The 14,754-nt window shown below is 41.2% G+C and overlaps 1 protein-coding gene across 2 annotated transcripts; it reads right to left on the reverse strand.

Annotated features, from left to right (window-relative positions):
* Positions 1–5,625: 5,625 nt before the first annotated feature.
* Positions 5,626–14,185, reverse strand: dmrt2b (doublesex and mab-3 related transcription factor 2b). Of its 2 annotated transcripts, none has more exons than XM_080887956.1 (3): positions 8,880–14,185; positions 7,659–7,761; positions 5,626–6,845 (listed from the first exon to the last, which is right to left on the reverse strand). In XM_080887956.1, the coding sequence occupies exons 1-3, from the start codon at positions 9,234–9,236 to the stop codon at positions 5,995–5,997; spliced, it is 1,311 nt and encodes a 436-aa protein (XP_080744082.1). In that variant the 5' UTR covers positions 9,237–14,185; the 3' UTR covers positions 5,626–5,994. The 2 variants fall into 2 exon arrangements, with proteins under 2 accessions (XP_080744082.1, XP_080744081.1); XM_080887955.1 differs by having other exon boundaries at positions 8,859–14,185.
* Positions 14,186–14,754: the final 569 nt, after the last annotated feature.

Below are 14,754 nucleotides of genomic sequence, written 5' to 3' on the forward strand. Positions count from 1 at the left end.
TATAACTCACCCTGGTGCGTGATGGCACAATGCTGTCCTCACAGAAGTGGATATAGGAGGTGACAGTGTCCGTAAACTCGTCCAAGCTGTTAGAAGCAGCCTTCAATGTGTCCCAGTCTGTGGTCTCCAAACACGTGCGAAGCTCCTCCACAGCCTCGTTGCTCCACAGTTTTTTGGTCCTCACGACAGGTTTGGAGAGCTTCAGCCTCTGTCTGTACGCGGGGATTAGGTGGATCATGACGTGATCAGAAAGTCCGAGTGAAGCGCGCGGCACCACGCGATAGGCCCCGCTGATCGTGCTGTAGCAGTGGTCCAATGTCCTCTCCTCTCTGGTCGGGCATTTAATATACTGCTTGTATTTCGGAAGCTCATGGCTCAGATTGGCTTTGTTAAAGTCCCCAAGAGCAATGATGAGAGAGTCCGGGTATGTCCGCTCCGTGTGGAGAATCTGCTCTGCGAGTGCGCACTGAGCTGCTCGCGCATCCGCGTCTGGCGGGATGTAGACAGCGGCCAGGATGAATGAAGCAAACTCCCGCGGAGAATAAAACGGTTTGCAGTGAATAAAAAGATATTCCAGAGAGGGAGAGCAGTGCTGAGCAATCACTGTTACATCTGTGCACCAGCCACTATTGATGTAGAAGCAGACACCTCCACCTTTGGTTTTACCGGAGAGAGAGGCCTGCCGGTCCGCGCGCAGCAGATGAAAGCCCTCCAGCTTGAGCGCGCAGTCCGGGATGTCCTCACTGAGCCACGACTCCGTAAAACATAAGACACAGGAGGAGGCAAAGTCTCTGTTCATGCTTCTCATCAGGGCCAGTTCGTCTATCTTATTCCAGAGTGAGCGTACATTAGAAAGGAAGATCCCAGGAAGGGCCGTTCTCAGTCCGCGTTTCCTCAAACGCACGAGTACGCCGGCTCGCTTACCTCTCTTTCGACGTCTCACTTTCCTGATCAGAGTCAGCAGTAAATCTGCCGCAGATGCGACAAATATTGGAAATAAATCCACAGGATACAAAGGAAGCAGTGTGCAATTTCATGAGAGTTTTGCAAAAATTAAACATTTCCCAATCTTACATCTAAAATACGAGGTATTCTTCAGGTCGGTGGATGTAATATGGAGTGGATTCATCTTAACACATTCACTCACACATCTATATAACATTCATTATATAGATGTGCATGATGGATTTTCTATTACTCCCTTGTCCTTTCATTTTACCAACATAAATGTGCTGTCACTTAACAACTTAAAAGAAAAATAAATATGAAAATTTGCTATGTGATCTTACAGTGATAGAGCCAACTTATATTTATTCTTTCACAGTCACTGTTCAAGCATATTTTTTAAAAGGGGTGTACAGGAGTGTCTCCTTTCCTGTAAGTTAGGCAAGGTTAGCCCACTCCATAATAAAAGTGCAGCATACTTACAATGTAAGATGGGGAAATATTGTTTGTTTTTCCTCAAAATTACCAAGAAATTATGCAGTATTTAAAATTATGTAGAGTATAATTGTGTCTCCTTTCCTCTAAATCACCCATTACTACTACAGAGTATTAATGAATTTCTTATGTTTTTACGTAACTATTTCTTCACTCCTGTAAAATACATGAAGTTATGCTATAATTAGAAATGCTCATGCACTACCTAAGCTTACTTATGAATTGCCAAAAATTACCTAAATATACTAACAGTATAAGCATTTTTTTGTTTCTTGTAAAAACCTGGCTTGTTACCCCCTTTTTTCTTGGGGGGAAGTAAAGTTGTCCTTCATTTAAAAGTAAGGACTGCGGTGCACAGAATCGGTGTGTGCAGACAGAGTTAGGCAGGCTGTCTGGTGATCTATTGATCTTGTCTTGTTTTTCTGTTTTTACCATCTATCCCTCATAAGGTATTTCATGTCATGTCTTGAACTGACACTTGCAGAGATCATATATCTTCTTACTATGAGCCAGACTTAAAAAAATTTAAACTCTGTAGATCAAACAACAAAACACAAAGATCTCAGTTATCTTGGTTAAATTTAGAAAATCCTCTATGACTGATTCCTGGCATGGTTCTCTAACATCTAAAGAAATTACTCAAGCGGCCACTGTGATTGAAATGCAACACTAAGCTTTTTAGTCAAAGAGGTGAAGGCACACCTTTCTATCATTTGGGTTCAGTTGTGCTTTAGAAACAGTCAAACAGCAGACTGTTGTATTTTTAGTGGTCACTGTAAAGCATCAAAATCACTGTGAGCTGATTCATGCAGTATAGCACGGAAGATGCTTTCATTACTGTTCGGCATCTACAAATCATTGCAAGACTGTTGCACCTCTGTCTGTCACACATGCAGCACACACACACACACTTACACAGATACACACAAGTAAGCGACGAAACCCTACACCAGTATCTCTGAGTCAGGCTTGGCTACCAAACACCAGAGAGCATGCAGGGCTGTTGCAGGGCAGGGTAGGAGAGGAACAAATCCAAAGTGCAAGTTGGCAGACAGATCAAACGCACTGCCCTGAACCATGATACTCAATGTTGCATTCTACTTGTTAAAAATAAATGGAGGGAATGCAGATTGGAATGTAATGATAACATTAATCAGAACACTAAATATAGTGTCTTAGAGATATACAAACACATAAAACATACAGGAAATTTGAGTTTTTGTACTGAGAAAAAGGGCACTTTCTTCTCTGCCCAGAGCTGTGTGTTGTGTGCCCGACATGAAGGATTATAATATGTATAATACTACTTTTTAATACATTTTTTGTTTTTAATGAACAAGGTTTATGTTTGTAGAAAACTCAGAAGTAATAAAAAAAATAAAACTTGAGTGATAAAAAATTAAATATACCCAAAACACCAATCTTAGCTCTAAGCTCCTATTATATGTTGTAATAGTAGTAGTATTCAGGCTCTTGGCAAGATGTGGAATTCTGTCACCTTATTTGCTTTTGGATGGGTAAACATTCAGCTAGCAGTCAAACCGTTTTGTTTCAGTGAAATATGTTTGAAATTCAGTATTTATTATCCAAATATACTCAATTTTATACCCGAGTTTTCACACCTAGTCAAATGAATTTATTTTTTACAGGCCAAAAAGATCACTACTAAAGACCCTGTGAGTAGGAATTCTGTTTATTTCTTTTCAGACCGGAGGATGTTCACCAACCTGGAGAGTACTTTTCCCTGCCCTCACATCTTATTACGACACCATTAAATTCAGATTGTGTCTCTTTTAGAAGTGCCAGGGGTAATGACCTTGCTGGGCCAAGACATATGCTCTTAGCCCACTCTCGTTCTGTAATGAGGGGAGCTGGCAGGACGATCAAAGGCTTTCCACAGAGCCCTGATACTAAATGTTGCTGATGAGCTGTCCAAGGGGGGAGCTAACCGGTCATACCAAACAAGCAGAGAGTTCAGGCTGTGTCAGTCAGATCTGAAAGTGAGGCTGGAGTGTAGTTATTAAAAAAATAATAATAATAACAATCCCTTGATCGGAGGTGAACTTGATTGTTTTTTAATCCATGTAAAACTAGAGGTTGCTCTTTGTTACGTCTACATCAGCTCTTGCTGGCTGATGCATTATAGTGTCTGCAACGTTTACTGTTCCTACTGCTGATAATGATGCAGTCTGTAAGATGAAAATATACATATCAGACTTACAGGAAATGCCACAGCAAATCTTTTCTACCTTGAACTGAGTGAAATTGATCTGGCTGAAATGGAAAGGAGACACAACGCAAGGCTGAACCGCAAGAGTGCAAGAGGTGGCCGACCAAAGGAGGAGGGCAGGAATTAAGGAGAGGGGTTGAGAAGACTCAAAAACGTGTTTTAACCTGTTGGAATGACTTTGTCAGCAAACTGGCCTAATACCAAATACCACCTCCCACCTCCCCAACACACACATTCTTTCTTCATTTTTCCTGGATGTGCCCAATCGTAATTCAAATTCAGATTTATCATACCACAGAGCAGTTTCTTTGCCTCTGACATCTCAATCTTTCTCATCAGACTTTTAATTTTCTGTTTTATTTTTATTTATCGATGCATCTTAATATGTGTTTTTGTATTTTATTGCCTTCTTTTAACTGATCTACTTTGTTAAACTTCCCTATAATTAAAGTTGGATTGGATTGCATTAAACTAATTTGGGTCCAGAGAATGCAGCAGCACTTGAATCTTATTTATAAATAATATTGAGGGAGGCTTAAGTTTTAACATGTATTTGTCCAGCAATATGATGTGTTCACCAGCATCAGTTTTCAGCCCATGAAGTGACCTCCATTGCAGAAGTGTATTTTAAATGCAGTGAAACCCGTTCAGTCTTCTGCTTCTGGATGGATTTTTTTGGAGGTGCAATATCATATGAAAAGAGCACAGAGTATAATTAAAGCTAATCTGTTTTTCCACAGTCCTAACAAGATCTTTGGAGAGTGATTGACATTTCAGAGCACTCACTGCCTATTAAGCTGACACAAAGCTTGGCTACAGGGACGCTACAAAAACGAAAGGAAGCAGATAAATTAGCTTTTTTCCTCCAGGTGAGGAGAAGCTGATTTAGATCATTTGTGTTATTCTTCACAGAAGTCATTATCAGCTCTCAGTGACTGATGTGTATCTTTTGTGAAATTGGCCATTTGTGTTCCCTGGAAAAGAACAGGTTTTAATTTTTGTTTTAAAAAAAAATGACACAGATAGCGTGCAATAAAACAGGACGCCCCACCTTCTGCGACTGCATGCTCAAAATCTCATCTTCTTTTTTCCCCCTTTTTGTGCCAATCTCCCTTCCCTGTCTGTCTGTGAAAAGACACGGGGGAGAGAGGCACTCCGATATGCTGGTAGACTCTCGCAAACAAAGGCTCTGCACTATCACCGCTGTGTTGACGCCACAAGGTCCCGGGTTGTCAAAAGTATCTGACCTCCATCTCTGCGAGATTACAGAGCAGAACAAAAAAAAACTGGAGAAGAGAAAGAAGTAAAAACCGGATATAGATCAAATGCGTGTTCAAACAAACTCGGCTGGCGTCAGGCTCAGCATACAATAAAGAACAATGTCGCCTAGGCAACACTGGCAGCCTCCCAGTCAACCTTTTGGTGAGCATTTCCCATATCCCATCAGTCTGCTGGTGTGATGAAATGATACTGTGTGAAATATTGAACCGCGTGCTGTGTGATCAATATTTATACAGTCATAATGTCAGAATGGCAACATGTATTTCATCTGAAGAACTACAAAGCTTATCAAATGCTGATAAATATTTAAAGCACATTGCATTTAGTCTTTGGTGAAAAAAAAGGAGTAGATAAATATTAAGCTGTTTATGAAAGTCTTTGTGCTTTAACTGTCTCCTTGACAAACAACCAGCTTCACCTGGTGCTCTATTTCTGAGCAGCAGCACCTTGTTTAGACCCTAAACAGCCCTGTGAGAGCACCAGAGAAATCAGCCAGGGACATCTGCACTGCAAGTTAAAAATCAGAGCATCGAGTAAGGAATGGGCACAAGTTCAACAAGCACTTGAGTTTTTCATTGGCTTTGTTTTATGTCTGTATTGTGTATTTCTTCCGAGGATAAAGACAATAAAGCGTGACTGATGAAAGACAGTCCAGACAGAGTGGTTCAGTAGATTTTTATGGCACTACTGACATGGGATGATAAAAAAAGAATACACTTTTTCAAAGTATGCATGGTGCAAGATGTAATTAGCCCAGAATGGAAATACAAATATGGTATTGTAGCACATATACATATCTTTTAGCTTTACTTTTTTCAATAGATAAAATATAGTAAAATAACTTTTCATGGAAATAAAAAACACAAACACTGTGATTTTACTCTATAGAAATAGTTTTTAAAAAAAATCTCTCACTTTTGGCACTTTACAGAATAGCGTTTCCAAACCTGTACCATAAAATCAATTTTTGTAATTATATTCAGACAGTTCAGGTTGGGTTGTGCATAATAAAGTATGCACTATACTCTGCTTGCAGTTGTCTGTCAGGCCCTCAGCAAAGCCTCTACAGAAAAAGGTAATGGCCTCACAGCCGGAGTCCTGATTGAGCCGCCGTGAGGGCTCTTAACAGAGTCGGCATGAGGAGCTGCCTGGGCGGCAGGAGTGTCTGAGCTCCAGCTCTTAGCTGTCAAAGGTCTGGGATCAAAAGTCCTGCTGGGTGCGCTGATGTCTGGCTGACCCAGGACACTCTGATCTGATGCAGAAATAGCAAGTGTGACTGTTGAAGAGCCATTTGAGTCCATTATTTCTGCTCGTTTTGGAGGGGATTTGACAGGAATAGCACATGACATGGCCTTGCCATCATTTCGGAGTCTTTGTATGAATGTCGAAGGAATGACCTCTGCTTGTTTTGTCTTCTCGCTGTCTTTCCATCCATTCTGCACCTCCTTCTCCTGCCTGCTTTGCTGGGAGCTCTGACATAACAAGAAGTCATTATAGTCATTTCCTGTGGAGTACCTGCTCTTCAGGGGAAAAAACTGATAAAGCTGGAAGTCACACTCATAAAAGGGCTTGTATCTGCACAGGGGCACATAGCTAGATTGCCCTTCAGTTGTGGGATCCTTGCTGGGTGGGCAGCAGTGGAGACCAGGGGAGATGGGCAAGGGTGGAGGGTGAAGCATAGGAAGGAGGGCCGAGGGGGGGAAAAGGTCGTTCTGCAGCTCCCTCTGTCTCAGTTCATGCTCCAGCATCACATTTTCCAGCTCTTTGTCTGCAAACGCTCGTCTCTTCCTCATCCGGGCGCTGATGGAGGGGCACATAAAGTGTGTTTGGTCACGTTGCGTCTGCTTCGACCAGCAAGGGGTGTCGTCCTCTGGAGGCACAGCAGGTTTGATCCCTGAACGTGGGAGCAAAGCCACATATTGCCATTACACATTTGTTTATGCAGTCAATTTATGGATAATGATATTGTTCCGACCAATTAATTGCTGTGTTTATGTCTGAGCACTTTGTTGTTTATTATTTTAATAATGCAGTTGGTTAGCCGCGTCACTGTTGCTTTACTGAGAGCGCAGGGAAGACAGAGAGGGCTATAAAGAAGACAAAGCCTCCAGCAAGTCTTGACTGCAAGCCAGCAGGTAATAATGCACACAGTGTATTACAATAATGGCCTGTTGTTATGAAATAGTGACGTCTCGATGATGGGGGGTTTGTTTGGATAAATGAAGTGTGTCTAGCCAAACTAAGAAGGAATACCCGTGGCACACTGACTACAAAAGGACCTGCAAATGCTAATGCAATTACACGTTTCTACACAGGGGCTGCAAATGTCACTGAGAAGGTCACTGTCACCATTTGGGGACAAATATACATTTATTTGGGGGAAAAAGCTGTTTCCCACAATGCCAGTTAGAGTTAAAATTGAGTTTCTACTGGTTAAAGATGGAGGAAACCTACAGGGAAACTACGTCTGCACAATTTTATTTCTCTTCCAGCTTTGACAGGACGTTCAAAAGCTTTACCATGTCAGCACAGAGCAGGTGAATGATGATATGCTCCATGGAAAGCTTAATTTATGATGTTGCATGAACCTAAATATCATTAAATCAAAAGCAGAAGTTGTCTACACGTAAAGATTCATTCATGTACAGAACATGAAAAGCTGGGAATAAAGCAAGACGCGATAAAGGAGACGCTAATTAAACTTCACCCTGCAGGATGCTCTTGGCCACGATGCTCGACTCGGCCGCTCTGGTGTAACACTGATATGCCGTTCTCCGCAGTGGAGCTGCACACCTGACCCCCTTCTTGCCCTGAGAGAAACATATGAACGGGAATAAGACATTTGGACACAATTATCTTACAGTCAGACGTTCACAAGGTAATTAAAGGAAAATAGTACATGATGTAAGAGGCAAGGAGAATCTCTGGGATTAAAACTAAAGACAGAGAGAATTTGCCCTTTTAACTCCAGCATTACTGCTATTACTAGGATTGCTAACTATGTGGAATTGGTATGCTATTTTGCGCAAAGAAGCACTCAAGTACCCAGTTGTATCTATAGCTGCTATTTATAAAATCCATTAATATACCATATGTATATAATTAGTTTAAACTGATTTTTTTAAGGAGGATTTAGAATTTTGTCTGCAGTAATAAAATCAACATAATTTTCCCTATAAATGCCAAATTAGCAAAGTAAGGCACTCATTATTCTATGGGATTTTATTATTATTATCATTATATTACCTCATTTGCTTCTTTTCATTTCTGCACTTTTCTTTTTATTTGTGATATAACCCACTGAGCTGGTTTCTTATATTTCTTTTCTGTCATCCTAATGAGCACTTGACGCTCTCTCTTTAAAGCTCAAACCACTCATTCAAATTAGAAACAAAACAGGGCTTAAATGTTTCAAATTTGAGCATATAAATGCTGTTACATGAAAACAATGTAAGCATTTAAAATATAAAAGATATAGTTCTGCACGTTCATCGAGATTTTAAAAAGTTGTCCCTTGCTCGATATATAATTATTGTATCGAGTGAAAAAGTAAGCAGTAGTGCTATCTCTACAACACAGACTGTGAACTGTTTTTTTTTCTAAACGACTTAATAAAATGTATTATATGCCCCTTGTGTTTCTATAGAAACAGATACAGGGACGCTTATCCAAAGGTGATATTAAAACGTGTTGTCACCCTCACTGCCTCAGACTCATCCTCAGCTTTTCTAGTCCAGACGATCAGAACCAATTTTTGGGGAGCTTTCCTACTGATTTTGCCCTTTCATCAACCATACACTGTGCGTACTTGCTCCATAATAATCATCTACAGGATGCCATGGATACGTTTTTGTTTGTTTGTTTTATTTGTTTTTGGTTGCCCCCCTATCTTTCTTCTTTCACTGACCTGCCCCTGTGCTCGTCTCACCTCCGCAGCCTGCTGCCGTCTGAGAGCGACCTGCGCCGCCATGACGCGCTGGCGCTCCACCACCAGCAGGCAGCAGGCACAGCGGCAGTCCCTCCAGCGGCAAAAGCGTTTGTGGCCTTTCAGACAAGAAACGACGCCGTGGTTTCGACAGCGGGCGCATTTTGGACTGCGAGTCATCTTGCGCGGCTTCATCTGGGGCTGCTGCTGCTGTCCCTCCGGGAACAGAACCACTTTATTTTCTCCTCTATCCCGGGGACATCCGTCAGGCCTTGTCGCATCAAAAACTTCTTCAGATTTTAGTTCCTCAAGTTTTACTGTGGTCTCCGGCTGCAGGCCTCCTCCCAGCTGAGCGGACATCTATGACTAATACTGAGGGAGTTCCGCTGCGAATCTGCTTTCCTGGTGCTTGACTGAGTTAACCTTTACGCAAATGGTTAAACAGGATTCTCGAGGCACAATACAATGCAGCTCAGTTTCAACAGGATGGTGTTTAAATAGAAATCTTCCAATATATATGTAACAATTCAATCAGGATAATTACACGTAAACAGAAACAGAACAGCTCCTTCCTAAACGAGCAAACAAAAAAGAGAGAGAGAAAAAAAACGAGGCCCCTGGTTTGGAGTGGCTGTGCGCAAAGCTTTACAGAAAACTCATTCCTACAGCACCAAGGCATGTGCCGAGGTGTCCTGCACCAACCCTACTGCTACTGCCGCATGACACTGTTTTCGGGGTGGAAACTTTACAGCCTACCGCCAGACGTTTGAAATGTTAAGCCTTTGCTCAGCTGCTCTCTGACGCCGTTTCCAAGAAGAAGCAGAGAGGAGACCGGGCCACAATGCCGAGCTCCTGGCGCGGGACTCATCCGCAAAGATTTCGGGGAAGCCCAATCTACAGCAAAAGCGTTTCCCTATAAACGCCTATACCTGCCCTGCCCTGCCCACCTTCCAAGCTGTTCTCATCTTTCAGGAGAGATTTTGGCAACTTGCCTGATCATCTTGAGCATCTTGCCGCTCGGCGCAAGATCTCAGTTTATGTCCGGAAAATATGTTTTTTAGCATAAATGTCCGACGCCTTTCATTAGTAAATTCTAACATATAGATGGGTTAGGTGGTGGATTTAATATAAAATATACAATAAGGTCACGTGCAGTTAGTGGTGCATGTGGAAGCTGTTATGTTTCACCAGACTTCTACAATATGGGCTAATTGCGCACGCGCCTCCGGGAGAGTAGGCTGAGAGAGTGAAACAAGAAGAATGACATTTTCATATTACCAAGGAGTCATCTTCATATTCACATTTATTCATAAAAATAATTCAATGATTTAATGGTTCTCTTGATGTTAGGCTCATTTATCATTTCTGACTCTAAATCAGAATAATCTAAAATTAAAAAAAATTTAATGCAAAAATATTCCCTCTCAGTAAGGGTTGAGTAAATGTGTAGATAAGTGTTTTAACATTGGTTTAACGAGGGGAAATTAATCTCATTGTCATATTTTTGAGAATTAATATGGTTTCGTATATTTTATTATGATGTCAACATCAGTAAATGCTGTTGCATTTGCCAATGAGTTGTCACGAATAGTGCATGATTTAAATGAAAGCTGGAGCGCCTCCTTCCTCTGATTTAGCGCTCAGTTTGAAAAGAGCTCCTTGTCTGCATGGGTACCACACACTCTGCTAAAATGCTATGAAAAGCCTGCTCCCTACTGGAGGCGCTCTGCAATTACACCCGGGGTAATTTTGGAATTTCTTGGTCATTTGACATCTTTGTTGTCTCTGCATCAGCTGACAATGACAATTTTTAAATTCTCTTAAAAATCTCTCTCTCTCTCAGATAGATAGATAGATAGATAGATAGATAGATAGATAGATAGATAGATAGATAGATAGATAGATAGATAGATAGATAGATAGATAGATATTCAAAAATTCAAAATATAAGTAGATTTTTTTTTCCATGCCATGTCTTAGTCTCAGCGTTTCAGATGGGAAAGGGCCAGTCATCTTTGGTCTTGATTCTAGATTTAGACAAAGCCAGATGTGCTCAGTCAGGAGATTGTAGTTGTGAGCTCATAAAGGGCCAAAAGATCAGATGATAAAGCTACTGGTAAGAGCCACCTGAGCCCAACATAGGAAAATCAAATATTTAATAACAAAAATGTAGGACTGCAGCAGACATTGTGATGATCTAACATTTTGTCGTGTCAATAAGCAGCAATCTGGAGCTCAGCAACAGTGGACAAATGTGTTACAGTAAGTCATAAACATATTTTTCAGTCCATCAGCACCTTTTAAAAGACATGTTGTTCCCAAAATAGTGAAATATTTGACAATAATTGACATTTGACTATGCACAATACATCAATAAGCAATAAATCACTTTACATTTATTAAAAAACAAAAATATAAGATGTACATAAGTCACAACTTTTACCATGACACTCAAAATTGAGCTCAGGTGCATCCTGTTTCCAACGATCACTTGACACATGTTTTTACAATTTGACTGAAATCCACCTGTGATAAAATCAGTGTATTGGAGATGGTTTGGAAAGCCACACAGCTGTCTATATAAGTACTAGGGGTGCAACGATATTCGTATCGATATTGAACCGTTCGATACAGTGCTTTCGGTTCGGTACGCATATGTATCGAACAATACAACATTTGTAATTTATTTTATCAATTTTCCTTCTGACGATGCTGTCTGTGTTGAGCGCTCAGTGAATCTGTGTTCGACTACTCCGCCTAGGCTGCACTGTCGAGCGCAGATCCACTGAGCGCTCAACACAGACAGCATAGTCAGAAGGAAGAGCGCAGGGCAAGCTAGCGAGACAGAAGTTAAGCTCTACTTGCAACAGGCAAATTGAACCTCATTCAGATCTGGCGTTTGGAATTATTTTGGTTTTCATGTGACGTATGACCCTGAAGGTAAGCGAGTCATGGACTAAAGTAAAACAGTATGTTGGATGTGCCATGCAATGCTCAATTACATTGGTGTGAACTAGTGTGTTAGCGCAGTTAGCTCGTTAACGTGTTGGCCGTCTAGCCCCATGCACGGAGCGATCGGCGGTAGCTCGTTAACGGAGATTTGCCGTGTTGTGGTGTTAAGGTCATTTCAACGAGATTAACCTGAAAGCACTAGTGGGAACACAACGAATATGACTGCACATTTACGCCGACATCATCCTAGTGCAAAGACAAGTGGAAGCAGACAAAAAAAAGCAAGCATGCTACTAACTTTAGCCGAGTCATTTAGACAGCTGTTAGCACATGATTCTCCTTATGCTGCTGAGAATATAGCCCAGAAGAAGCGGATAGTATAGCTTTTATTTTGGAAAGAGCCATTTCTCTGTAATAAACTCTCTTTTCCAAAGATGAGTGATTCCTCAATCAGATACAGGGCTTGCAATATCGCTAGCCCGACGTCCTGGAGCTAGCGATTTTTTTCAGTCGGGCTACCAAAATCTTTCTCTTCCCTGCCCGTCGGGCTATTGTAGGAAAAATATATGTCAATGCTTTTGCATTCTTTCAGAAATGTAGCTGGGTAATTATGTCATTGGCATCGGTGAGCCACTGTCAATATGTGACATATTGAAGTCGCGTTTGAATTTGCGCTTGTTTTTTTGCTTTCACTTTGCAATCGTGCGAACTGTGTATAGAGAGCGACAGCACTGATCTGTGAGTGATGATAATTTGTGCACCAATTCCTCTGACATCGTCTTATTAATTGTTAGCTTACTATGCAAACATGACAAGTGAAATCTCCCGCAGCTTAAACATGTGAGAGGTTGATCGCGCAGAGAATCGCTGAGCTTATGTGAGTGAGCGTGTAAAAGCATTTCAGTTCTGCTGAGCCAAATAAGACAGGTCAGGGTGAAGAAGTGACAGCCAAAGAAAAGCTTACCACAAAACGGAGAAGTTATGACAAATCAGACTATAAGGCAAAAAGAAAGTGCAGCTTTATGGTTTCATGGACAAAAGAATTTCTGTGGCTGCGATATGATGAGCTAAATAACCAGGGCTGCACATAAGTGGTCCGCAGGTGCGCATTCGCTGTCAAAATAAAAAACACGCACAAGGGTGAGGGTTAAATTTAAAAACTGTACTTTTGAGTTAAAATATATATTTATAATTTTAATAAATGACAAATTAAAAATGCATGAACATTTTTTTGTATCGAAAAAATATCGAACCGTGACACCAAAGTATCGAACCGAACCGAACCGTGAATTTTGTGTATCGTTGCACCCCTAATAAGTACCATAGCTGACAGTGCATGTCAGAGCCCAAACCAAGCCATAAAATCCAAGGAATGGGCCGCAGATTTCCAAGCTAGCATTGTATCAAGGCACAGATCTGGGGAAAGGCGCAGAAAAATATATGCAGTATTGTAAAGTTCCCAACAAATACAGTGACTGACCTCCATCATCTGTAAAAATGTTAGGAATCATTTGGACTTTTCCCCAGAGATGGTCAACCGACCATACTGAACAAACATGATAGAAGGGTGACTGAGAACATGATGGTCACTCTGACAGCTCCAACATTGTCTGGTGGAGAGGAGAACCTTCCAGCAGGACAACAGTTTCTGCAGCACTCGGCTAATCAGGCCTGTATGGTAGAGTGGGCAGACGGAAGCCACTCCTCAGCAAAAAGCACACGACATCCCACCTGGAGTTTGCCAAAAGGCACCTGAAGGACTCTCAGACCATAAGAAACGAAATTCTCTGGTGTGATGAAACAAAAATTGAACTCTTTGGCTTGAATGCCAAACATCACATCTCAAGGAAACAAGGCACCACACATCACCTGGCCAATACCATCCCTACAGTGAAGCATGGTGGTGGCAGCATCGTGCTGTGGGGATGTTTTTGGGAGCAGGAACTCAGAGACCAGTGAGGGCTGAGGGAAAGATGTATGTACAGAAACATCCTTGATGATAACCTGCTCCAGAGCATTCTGGAACTTGGGCTCTGGTAAAGGGTCATCTTCCAACAGGACAACAGCCCTAAGCACACAGCCCAGATAACAAAGGAGTGACTTTAAGACCACTCTGTGAATGTTCTTGAGTGGACCAGCCAGATTTGAATCTAACTGAAGATCTTTGGAAATGTCTGTGCATTGATGCTCCCTATCCAACCTGATGTAGCTCGAGAGGTTCTGCGTAGGAGAAATTGGCCAAAAATAGACGTGCCAAGCTTGTAGGGTGTCTACAACTGAGCTCAGTTTATAAATACTTGTGTAAATGTTATATTTCAGTTTTTTATTTTTAATAAATTTGCGAGAATTTCAAGCAATTTTTTCACTTTGTCATTATGGGCTTTTGTGTGAAAAGGGTTGAGGTAAAAAATGAATTGAATTCATTTCAGAATAAGGCCGTAAAATGATGCACTGTGCATCAAGTGATTATACACATCTATGTGAGATAAAAAGCATCAGCCATGGTGACCCCATGTGTATCAAAGAAAGCTCACAAAGAACAAAAGGAAGGTCATATCAAAGAAAGCTGGTCCCTAGAGGCCGCAGCACTCGGGGGAACTGCTGGTGTCCAAGTGGCTTTCAAAAAACTGAAGTAGGTTTCTTCAAAAGGAAAATAAATGAAAACTGTGAAAACTGCATAAATGTTTCATGTGATGTGCCACTTAATTGATAAGTCTAAGAAAAAGATCAAGCAAATAAGATAAAATGTCAAAACAATACAGGGGAATACATTACAATAAGCCCTTTGGTTCTTCTGAATGTTGCACAAAATTCAGCAAGTATTCTTCTGATATATTCTTTTTTTTCCCTGACTTCACCATCATGTGAATACACATACTAGCTGCTACACCTTTGACAAGAATGACATATTTTACATATCTGAAAA

The sequence above is a fragment of the Rhamphochromis sp. 'chilingali' genome (assembly GCF_963969265.1).
Source record: "Rhamphochromis sp. 'chilingali' genome assembly, chromosome: 7".
In the NCBI taxonomy this organism is placed as follows: Eukaryota; Metazoa; Chordata; class Actinopteri; order Cichliformes; family Cichlidae; genus Rhamphochromis; species Rhamphochromis sp. 'chilingali'.

What these genes read in the sequence shown, in the direction of transcription:
- dmrt2b (XM_080887955.1), bottom strand. Translation starts at nt 9,236, where the DNA reads ATGTCCGCTCAGCTGGGAGGAGGCCTGCAGCCGGAGACCACAGTAAAA. An exon ending in TGAGACGAGCACAGGGGCAG is followed by an intron (nt 7,762 to 8,858) that starts GTCAGTGAAAGA and finishes TGTTTCTCTCAG; the next exon opens with GGCAAGAAGGGGGTCAGGTG. An exon ending in GGCCAAGAGCATCCTGCAGG is followed by an intron (nt 6,846 to 7,658) that starts GTGAAGTTTAAT and finishes TCCCACGTTCAG; the next exon opens with GGATCAAACCTGCTGTGCCT.